The 11766-nt window shown below is 25.9% G+C and overlaps 2 protein-coding genes across 2 annotated transcripts; both read left to right on the top strand.

Moving 5' to 3' along the window:
* Positions 1-3595: 3595 nt before the first annotated feature.
* Positions 3596-4033, top strand: LOC130975633 (S-protein homolog 3-like). Its single transcript, XM_057900395.1, has one exon. It carries the CDS (start codon positions 3596-3598, stop codon positions 4031-4033), a length of 438 nt encoding a protein of 145 aa, XP_057756378.1.
* Positions 4034-7875: 3842 nt separating this feature from the next.
* On the top strand, positions 7876-8916 carry LOC130975632 (S-protein homolog 3-like). The gene is made up of 2 exons (XM_057900394.1): positions 7876-8236; positions 8894-8916. The coding sequence occupies exons 1-2, from the start codon at positions 7876-7878 to the stop codon at positions 8914-8916; spliced, it is 384 nt and encodes a 127-aa protein (XP_057756377.1).
* The last annotated feature ends 2850 nt before the right edge of the window (positions 8917-11766 follow it).

The following is an 11766-nucleotide window of genomic DNA, read 5'->3' as shown; positions in this document are numbered from 1 at the left end:
CATCTTGCTAGAAGCATTTTCATCCTATGGCTTCTTACTATGCTTCCATTTTTTGGCAACGCTTTATCAAGGTCATCGGAAATATCTGTGGCAATTCAGAATCTTCTAGAAGACCAGGACGATCTAATGGTTCATTGCAAATCAAGAGATGATGATATTGGGGTGCAATATCTAAAGTCTGGTGAACATTTCTTGTTCCATTTTAGACCTAATATCTTTGGAACCACACTTTTCTATTGTAGCTTTGCTTGGGAAGATGGCGTTTGCCGTCGGTTTGATATATATGAATATGATAGGGACAAAACTTATACGGATATCACGTGACAAATATTCAAAGAAGGACCTTGTAGGTTTATTGAAGATGATGGTCATGATGATAAACATGGAGTTGATGACATTATTTGCTTTCAGTGGAGTCACTATTCCTGTTGATTATTATTATTATTTGGAATATGATAGTAATTGAGCCATGAACAAGATTTGAACTCATGAGAAGAAGCTTAATTCTAAATGATTAAAAGAAAATCATATATACGTTGCCGTAATGTTAAGAAGAAGAAAATCATATATATCTGTTCAGTAATCTTAAGATTAGTTATTAAATATTAGTTGTTAAATATTGGTTGTCGAAATATTTTTCTTATGCAATATTTGGTCATTAAATTTGAAAATATAATTTAGTAGCTGATTATTTTTACTAACAACCGCTTAGCTAGATCCCAACAAATTAGACATTAAATTGTTATCTAAAATTGTAGTACAAAATTAATTATTTGCCACTGTTATGTCACTAAATTGCCATCACATTATCAATAATATATTCATCACTAATTCAGTCGATATTACTATTAATATTTTGCATTTGTTGTTAGTCTAGACAAAGTCTCTAATAAACTATGACTATATATATATATTACAAAGAAGGTGGAATTTAGCGGGATCTTTTAAAGAGATTTGTGACGGTTTTAAAATACTATAAAATAGATTATCAGCGTTTAGGTGATTATCGTCCTTTAAAGCATTGAGAAATGGATTTATAACAATTTCGATAAAAATTACCGTTATGCCAGAATATTGTGTCAATTTAGTTTGCTCGTTGAATTTCAGTTTTAATCTTGTTGGTATATTCAATTATTTTAAATATGGTTATATACATTATCAGTTTAATTTTTTGAACAAGCAGTTTGATGACATATTGGTACATAATTAGAGATTTTAACTTTTTATAACTTAAAGGTTTAGAATTTGATTTTTATTAACCAAGAAAAAAAAAAGAATGTAGTATAAAATAAATATATAAAAAGAAAAAAAAGAAAAATACTAAATTGATTCTCTACGTTTGGACGTAATCTTATTTTTAGCTTTAAAGTTTAAAATGTCCTATTTAAATCTAAAAAAGTTTTATTTAATTTCAATGTTTAAATAATTAACGAAATATCCTACATAACAGCAATACAAGAATAAGGTCGATAATCTAGAGAATAAGTACAAGTTCTAAAGACACAAAATAGAGAGAGAAGATGGTGACTTTGTGACGGTGATAAGAACGGGATGAGGTTTGAGATGAGATTAAAACGGTGAAGATGGTGATGATGAAAATTATGGTAGAATTAAAAAAAAAAATTGACTGATGGTTGACTGTAAAAAATTTAATGGTAAAGATAAAATCGAAACTTATCGAAATGTTAAGAACAAAATTGAATCAAATTAAATGTTAAGAATATTTTTAAAAAAAAATTAGAAATATTAGAGACAAAAAATATACTTTAGCCCACTTTTATATTAGACCTATGAAATCTATTCCTATTTTTTGTATTTATTCAATCCTTTTTAATTTTAAACATTAACATCTTGGACATAGACTTTGATGGACTTTCACAAATTAAAGGCTTTATTAACTTATTCATATACAAATTAAAATCTCATTCTCATTATCATTTATTATTCTCATTATCAACAATATTTTACAATTTTAATATTATAATTAGTTATAGTAAAATTAATTTTTTTTCTATATAGTTATTTATTTTATAATAATATTTTAAATTTAAATTTCAATAGACTTTTACAAATTAGAAAAATTATTAATTTATTTATACAAATTAAACTCTCATTCTTATTATCATTTATTATTCTAATTATCAATAAAATTTTACAATTTTAATATTAAAATTAATTGTAGTAAAATTATTTTTTTATCAATATAGTTATTTATTTTATAATATCTATTTATATAATTATTTATTTATTGTCATATTAGAAATAAACTTAAAAAAATAATTATATTTATAAATTTTATTTTAATATAAATATTATTATATAATTTTTATGTTAACATTTTTTGTTCTCCAAAAATTTTTTCAAGTTTTGGTATTGACTTAGCTAATAATTTAATTTTTTTTAGAGATAATTTTTTTAATTTAATTATTTAATAATATATTTTATCTTAAATTTTTAAATATTAATAATTAACTAATAATAAAAAATAATAAAGTTTGGCATTTCTTATAAAGTAATATGCTATTTTAAGAAAACTTAAAATATGCGTTAATTGCGCTAGTCACTATGTTAGTATTCCCTCGATGGAACTACTTTTCAGAAACTATAATCTATAATCTATATATATGCAAACGCATTTTGTATTTTACCGTATAATGAAAAAAGCTTTATGCATGCTTTTGAGACTTAAATTTGAGTTCAACCATAACCTTAACTCTATATATTTTTATATTGTGTTAGTCTAAACAATGTTTAATTTCATCTAGTCATATATATAGACAGAAAAAGAATATATATATATATATATATTATGATTAATATTTCGGATAATTTACGCATATAAAACATCTCTATGGAGATATTACATATAAATATCCTAAATGAAAAATCGTTACATGTATATATCCTAATTTAAATCTGACTTGTAAAAAACTTGAGACTTTAGAAATTGGAATTAACAGGTAAGTGATTATAGCTACACGAAAAACTCAATGAATTATTAGGACACTAATAAAAATAAAATTACGTACATGTTCTCACTTTCCAGGTGGGTAAGTAATTTTTTATTGTTATTTTAAAATCTAATGTGTTATTTGTGATTTTACATTTAAAAATGTGTTTCGAAATTCTAGATTTATTTATAAAATTTTTTATATCGGACAAATTAGTATATAATAATATAATTTAGATATCTTTTTTACAATTTTTTCCAGATTGAAAATAAATATTATATATATGGAACAATTTTTATGATTCCTACTCTAAAATTTAATAGTAAAAATTTTAAAGCAATGGTTTTTTTTGTGTGGTGCCATGCACTCTTTGTGTGGGGCCATATAACCATGTTGTCTACAATATTCACTCTTTTTGTGGTGCCATACACTCTTTGTGTGGGGCCATATAACCATATTGTCTACAATATTCACGCCGCAGTTTTTTCAAATTTTTTAGTTCAACCATCTCTTTTACTCTATAGACTATAGTCTATAATACCTTAAATTCTACTTACTTGATCCTATATATAAACATAACAATTATTCACAATTTCATATTAAAAAGGATAAAAAAAATTAGTAGTCCAAATAGCGCGGTAGCAATGGCTCATCTTGCTAGAAACATTTTCATCCTATGGCTTCTTACTATGCTTCCATTTTTTGGCAACGCTTTATCAAGGTCATCGGAAATATCTGTGGCAATTCAGAATCTTCTAGAAGACCAGGTCGATCTAACGGTTCATTGCAAATCAAGAGATGATGATATTGGGGTGCAATATCTAAAGTCTGGTGAACATTTCTTGTTCCATTTTAGACCTAATATCTTTGGAACCACACTTTTCTATTGTAGCTTTGCTTGGGAAGATGGTGTTTGCCGTCGGTTTGATATATATGAATATGATAGGGACAAAACTTATACGGATATCACGTGGCAAATATTCAAAGAAGGACCTTGTAGGTTTATTGAAGATGATGGTCATGATGATAAACATGGAGTTGATGACATTATTTGCTTTCAGTGGAGTCACGATTCCTGTTGATTATTATTATTATTTGGAATATGATAGTAATTGAGCCATGAACAAGATTTGAACTCATGAGAAGAAGCTTAATTCTAAATGATTAAAAGAAAATCATATATACGTTGCCGTAATGTTAAGAAGAAGAAAATCATATATATCTGTTCAGTAATCTTAAGATTAGTTATTAAATATTAGTTGTTAAATATTGGTTGTCGAAATATTTTTCTTATGCAATATTTGGTCATTAAATTTAAAAATATAATTTAGTAGCTGATTATTTTTACTAACAACCGCTTAGCTAGATCCCAACAAATTAGACATTAAATTGTTATCTAAAATTGTAGTACAAAATTAATTATTTGCCACTGTTATGTCACTAAATTGCCATCACATTATCAATAATCTATTCATCACTAATTCAGTCGATATTACTATTAATATTTTGCATTTGTTGTTAGTCTAGGCAAAGTCTCTAATAAACTATGACTATATATATATATATATATTACAAAGAAGGTGGAATTTAGCGGGATCTTTTAAAGAGATTTGTGACGGTTTTAAAATACTATAAAATAGATTATCAGCGTTTAGGTGATTATCGTCCTTTAAAGCATTGAGAAATGGATTTATAACAATTTCGATAAAAATTACCGTTATGCCAGAATATTGTGTCAATTTAGTTTGCTCGTTGAATTTCAGTTTTAATCTTGTTGGTATATTCAATTATTTTAAATATGGTTATATACATTATCAGTTTAATTTTTTGAACAAGCAGCTTGATGACATATTGGTACATAATTAGAGATTTTAACTTTTTATAACTTAAAGGTTTAGAATTTGATTTTTATTAACCAAGAAAAAAAAAAGAATGTAGTATAAAATAAATATATAAAAAGAAAAAAAAGAAAAATACTAAATTGATTCTCTACGTTTGGACGTAATCTTATTTTTAGCTTTAAAGTTTAAAATGTCCTATTTAAATCTAAAAAAGTTTTATTTAATTTCAATGTTTAAATAATTAACGAAATATCATACATAACAGCAATACAAGAATAAGGTCGATAATCTAGAGAATAAGTACAAGTTCTAAAGACACAAAATAGAGAGAGAAGATGGTGACTTTGTGACGGTGATAAGAACGGGATGAGGTTTGAGATGAGATTAGAACGGTGAAGATGGTGATGATGAAAATTATGGTAGAATTAAAAAAAAAAATTGACTGATGGTTGACTGTAAAAAATTTAATGGTAAAGATAAAATCGAAACTTATCAAAATGTTAAGAACAAAATTGAATCAAATTAAATGTTAAGAATATTTTTAAAAAAAATTTAGAAATATTAGGGACAAAAAATATACTTTAACCCATTTTTATATTAGACCTATGAAATCTATTCCTATTTTTTGTATTTATTCAATCCTTTTTAATTTTAAACATTAACATCTTGGACATAGACTTTGATGGACTTTCACAAATTAAAGGCTTTATTAACTTATTCATATACAAATTAAAATCTCATTCTCATTATCATTTATTATTCTCATTATCAACAATATTTTACAATTTTAATATTATAATTAGTTATAGTAAAATTAATTTTTTTTCTATATAGTTATTTATTTTATAATAATATTTTAAATTTAAATTTCAATAGACTTTTACAATTTAGAAAAATTATTAATTTATTTATACAAATTAAACTCTCATTCTTATTATCATTTATTATTCTAATTATCAATAAAATTTTACAATTTTAATATTAAAATTAATTGTAGTAAAATTATTTTTTTATCAATATAGTTATTTATTTTATAATATCTATTTATATAATTATTTATTTATTGTCACATTAGAAATAAACTTAAAAAAATAATTATATTTATAAATTTTATTTTAATATAAATATTATTATATAATTTTTATGTTAACATTTTTTGTTCTCCAAAAATTTTTTCAAGTTTTGGTATTGACTTAGCTAATAATTTAATTTTTTTTAGAGATAATTTTTTTAATTTAATTATTTAATAATATATTTTATCTTAAATTTTTAAATATTAATAATTAACTAATAATAAAAAATAATAAAGTTTGCCATTTCTTATAAAGTAATATGTTATTTTAAGAAAACTTAAAATATGCGTTAATTGCGCTAGTCACTATGTTAGTATTCCCTGGATGGAACTACTTTTCAGAAACTATAATCTATAATCTATATATATGCAAACGCATTTTGTATGTTACCGTATAATGAGAAAAGCTTTATGCATGCTTTTGAGACTTAAATTTGAGTTCAACCATAACCTTAACTCTATATATTTTTATATTGTGTTAGTCTAAATAATGTTTAATTTCATCTAGTCATATATATAGACAGAAAAAGAATACATATATTATGATTAATATTTCGGATAATTTACGCATATAAAACATTTCTTTGGAGATATTACATATAAATATCCTAAATGAAAAATCGTTGCATGTATATATCCTAATTTAAATCTGACTTGTAAAAAACTTGAGACTTTAGAAATTGGAATTAACAGGTAAGTGATTATAGCTACACGAAAAACTCAATGAATTATTAGGACACAAATAAAAATAAAATTACGTACATGTTCTCACTTCCCAGGTGGGTAAGTAATTTTTTATTGTTATTTTAAAATCTAATGTATTATTTGTGATTTTACATTTAAAAATGTGTTTCGAAATTCTAGATTTATTTATAAAATTTTTTATATCGGACAAATTAGTATATAATAATATAATTTAGATATCTTTTTTATAATTTTTTTCAGATTGAAAATAAATATTATATATATGGAACAAGTTTTATGATTCCTACTCTAAAATTTAATAATAAAAATTTTAAAGCAATGGTTTTATTGTGTATTATATGTTTAGTATTATTCGTAGGAACGATTTTTATATGTATTCCTTACATAATTATTTAATCAATATTTTAAAATTACTGCTTAATAAAAAATTATTATAACAGTCATAAAACTTTTTTTATAATATTCTAAGAGAATAATTTTATTTTGTTATTATAAATTACTAAAATTTGAACTTCAAATAGTAATAATATTATAAAAATTATTGTCTAAAATTATCTAATTCAATAATTTTAAGGCATAGTAAATTTTGGTGTTACTAATTTATCTGATAAAAAGATTAATTTAACTAATAAATATAAAAAAATATTATTTGTCTTTTAAATTTTTATTTTTTGTCAATCTTTTTTAAAATTTATTATTATTAATTTATTTAAATATCTACTTTTATATATTAATTATTCAAAAAATCAAAAAGTTACTTGCTTTTTATTTTTTTTAATAAAAATTGAATAAAAGACAATATTTATAGAATATTGCACTGATAAATATATTTTACAGAAATTGATAAGACTAACAAAATTTTTTAAGAACCAATTTAATGAACATATTATTTTTTCGACAACGAATTTGAACGTTAATCCATAATTTTTTCTGCTAAAGTAATATCGGTATAAAACCTAAAGTGTACCAAGTACCAACTTAATAACATAAAAACCAAATATTTTCAAAATTAAAACAATGGGATGAATTTCTATTTTAGTGAACCACAAAGTTAATTAAATTTGTGTGTTTACTTTAATAATAATAATCTACATGAGGCACTCTTTGTGTGGTGCCATATAACAATATTATTTACAATATTTACGCCGCAGAATTTTCAAACTTTCGAGTTCAACCATCTCTTTAACACCTTCAATTCCAGTTACTTGATCCTATATAAACACATAACAATTGCTCACAATTTCACAGTGAAAACAAAAGAAAGAAGCTGAGAGGGAATAATAAACAAAGTTTCCAAATAGCAGTAATGGCTCATCTTGCTAGAACCATTTCAGTGCTATGGCTTCTTTTTATCACTACTATGGTTCCTTGTTTTGGCAGCGATTTAGCAGTGTCACCGGAGACATCTGTGGCGATCCAGAATCTTCTAGAAGACCAAGAGAATCTAACGGTTCACTGCAAAGCAGGGGATCATGATGTTGGGGTGCACACTCTAAAGCCTGGTGAAAATTTCTCGTACCATTTGAGACCTAATATCACTGGAAACACGATTTTCAATTGCAGCTTTGCATGGAATCATGGTATTTGCCGGCGGTTTGATATATATGAACATGATGAAGACAACATGTTTACGAATATCAAGTGGCAAATTTACAGAGATGGACCCTGTATGTATACACCACGTGCTGATCTTTATTTTGATGATGATGATGATGATACTGATGATGATAGTGATGATGATGATGATGATGATGATGTACTTGATGACATCTGCTATGAGTGGAGTGACGATCCCTGTTAATTATTATTATTATACAATAATAACTTATATATAGATGAGAGAGTATGTATGAGAGAGCAATTATAGATGTTGTTCTTATAATAACAATAATAATAATAATAATAATAAAGATGATGATAATAATAATAATAATAATCTAATAATATTGGAATAATGTATTTAGAGAAGGTTATTGATGATGATATATGATGTACTACGCTGGAAAGCCTTAATTGTGCTTAGAAAAGCTAATTCTAAATGATCAAATGAAAATAATATATATGTTGTTAACTAGTCTTTTATTTCTCTTATATCAATATTTGGTCATTAAATTTGAAAAATGATGTGGTATCTGTTTTTTTTTTTTTTCACTAACAACTACGTACTAAGCTAGAACCCAACAAGTTAGTCCTTAAATTGGTATCTAATAAGATTGTGGTACAAAATTAACTATTTGCCACTATTATGTCACTAAACTGTGATCGCATTATCAGTCAATTGATCACTAATTCAGTCGTTGTTAATATCTGATATTTGTTATTAGCTAGTCCAGACAAAGTCTTATAAATTATGACTATATACTAAAAAAAAAAAAAAAAGAAGCAGAATTTAGCTTTATTTTTTAGAGATTTAATTTATAGTGGTTCTCAACTGCCGCAAAATGGTTTCAAACTACTGCAAAATAAATTATGAGCATTTTGCTGATTGATGTCTTTTAAGGAACCGAGGAATATAATGGATTCGAGACAGTTTTTAGCAACTGCTTACATAATCATCGCTATGTCAGAATACTGCTGTGTCAATTTGGTTTGCTCACTAAATCTAGTTTTAATTTTGTTGGTAGATTTAATAATTTTAAATATAGTTTTGATAATGATCAGATATATAATTATTTATATATATTTTTACTAATTTAAATTTTTTAGATAAATAATTTTATAACATAGTATCAGAATTTTAATAATTTAGAAGTATTAATTAGAATTTGAATCTTATTAACCTAAAGAATTTCAATACAAGACATATATATATATATATATATATATATAAGTCTATGTAAAATTCACACAAATTTAAAATAAAGTTCTTATGTGAAGGAGAATATTAAAGATAAAATTATTCAATTTTTTTTAATTAATTTAAGTTTTAGGACAAATAATTTCACTACGTTAATATTACTAAAGAAAATATCCATTAATAATATTATATCATTTACGTCTATTAAATTTATAAATATAACTAAACAATATATATGATAAAAGAGTTAAATAAATACTCAAGAAAAGAAAAATATTTTTCATCCATAATTATTGAAAAATATTTTTTTATATAATTATTATCTAGTCAATTTTTATAAGGTAACATTTCTCCTTGAAAGTATGTCAATTGATTGATAATTTAAGAAAGGGTTTAACTAACTTATATTCTTGTTAGGAGATATATTAAAGTTATTATCAGTAAAAAAAATAATTTTTTAATAAATAAATAAAGGACTTTGCTAGATAAATAACGATTTTTGTGAACAATGTAAATAATGAATTCTAAAATTGACCCAATAAAATAAAAATACACTACACTCCTAAATTATCTTACTAAAATTTAATATTAGGATAACCATCCGCACACTTAGTAAATTGAACATTCAATATATCCATTGTTCACATTGTTTAATATTTTTATTGTCTACCTATATTTTTCCATAAATAAATAACAAAAATAACGCATCAAAATAAAATTTAACCTTTATATTTTTTTAGGTTAACATTACATAAATATGTGAGATTATTTTGTTTTTAGAATGTGTATGTAGTTTCAAGTTAGATAAAATGTACCGAAAGAAGTGTAATTCTAATTTAACTATATATAAAGTAATATGCTATTTTAAAGAAACCTTATAAAATAAGTGTTATTTGCTCAAACGCGTTTTGTATGTTACCGAATAATGAGAAAAACTTTATGCATGCTTTTGAGACTTAAATTTGAGTTCAACCATAACCTTAACTCTATATATACTTTTATATTATGTTAGTGTAAACAATAATGTATGTTTAATTTCATACAGTAAAAATAATAGCAATGCATGTCTCTCATTTTTGCTAGAACTTATTTGATGTTATGGGTGGTTACTATAATTAGGGCAATGTACCTAATTAAATAAATTGAGTGAATCTTTTACCTAAATACACAAGATGAAAATTTATTACGTGCATGTGCATTTTTACTATTATGTAAACTGTGGTAGTTAACTATGGTTTCTAATTTTTACGTAAACTGTTGCTACCAGGAACGAATTATAGTTGGAACATATTAGGCATAAACCATGGTAGTCTCCCACAGTTTATGAAGAGAATTCGTTGAACATAAACCCTCTTAACTTTCCACGGTTTATGAAGAAAATGGCTTCAACGTAAACCCCCTAGCTTCCCAAGGTTTACATGATAGGTAGTATAAATACATAAACAAACATATAAAAGTGATTCAATTAAACATATAAAATAAGCGAACTTACTCAGATGAATTTAGTACACTAAAACATGTCGACATTCATTGACTTAACCAACCTTACATTACTCAAATTAAGAGTGCCTAATACAACTTAAACAACAATGACGACCCAATAAACGTAATGAGATCTAAGCATCCCCTCCAGCAGCATGTCTTCACTGGTCACAGTTCCTCCGCGTATGCCCAGGCTGACGGCATAGCCCACAGCGCTTCGGCTAGTTCTCCACAGACTGATCCATACTACTATGGATCCTGGTTGCCTTCAGACGACCTTCCTTTGCACGTCTCATGTTAGGATCAGGAATGATAGTTGGCCCAGCATATGGGGGCCATAGGCCTTCTGGGATAGGCGGAACAAAACCCTGCTTGTAAACATTGAACACCTCACTCATACGATACACCTCGTGAACATATGACGCCCAATTAAGGCGCGAGTAGGCGCAACATGCAATGGCGTGGCAACAAGGATAATGGAGCACCTGAAAGTGGCCACAGTCGCAGGTGTGATCCTTAAGGGAAACTCTGTAGCTACCCAGTGAGAAGTTCCCGGTTGGTGTTGTCTCGGCCATAGTGTACTCCGATTGGTACCTGTCATATAAGGTCACGGTGAAGCATCTTGAGTCTCTTATATTCCGATCAATAGCCTTGACCAACGCCTGACAAAATTTATGCCCAGATCCGAGTTGTGCCTTTGCTGTCTATCCGCGGACCACGAATAGCTCAGCAAGCCTCCCGTAAGTTGACTTAACCAACGATGTGACCGGGAGGTTGCGAGTTTCTTTTAACACGGAGTTCCACATTCACTAATGTTGGTTGTCATGTGCCCGAACCGTCTACCACTATCCTCGTGTTGGGTCCATTTGTCTTATTCCATCCGGTTGGCCCGGTCACACATTGTCAGATTCTCAGTCC

This window comes from Arachis stenosperma, chromosome 4 (genome assembly GCF_014773155.1).
Source record: "Arachis stenosperma cultivar V10309 chromosome 4, arast.V10309.gnm1.PFL2, whole genome shotgun sequence".
NCBI lineage: Eukaryota > Viridiplantae > Streptophyta > Magnoliopsida > Fabales > Fabaceae > Arachis > Arachis stenosperma.
This window is presented reverse-complemented; position numbering and strand designations above follow the sequence as displayed.

What these genes read in the sequence shown, in the direction of transcription:
- LOC130975633 (XM_057900395.1), top strand. Translation starts at nt 3,596, where the DNA reads ATGGCTCATCTTGCTAGAAACATTTTCATCCTATGGCTTCTTACTATG.
- LOC130975632 (XM_057900394.1), top strand. Translation starts at nt 7,876, where the DNA reads ATGGCTCATCTTGCTAGAACCATTTCAGTGCTATGGCTTCTTTTTATC. An exon ending in AATTTACAGAGATGGACCCT is followed by an intron (nt 8,237 to 8,893) that starts GTATGTATACAC and finishes ATTTGTTATTAG; the next exon opens with CTAGTCCAGACAAAGTCTTA.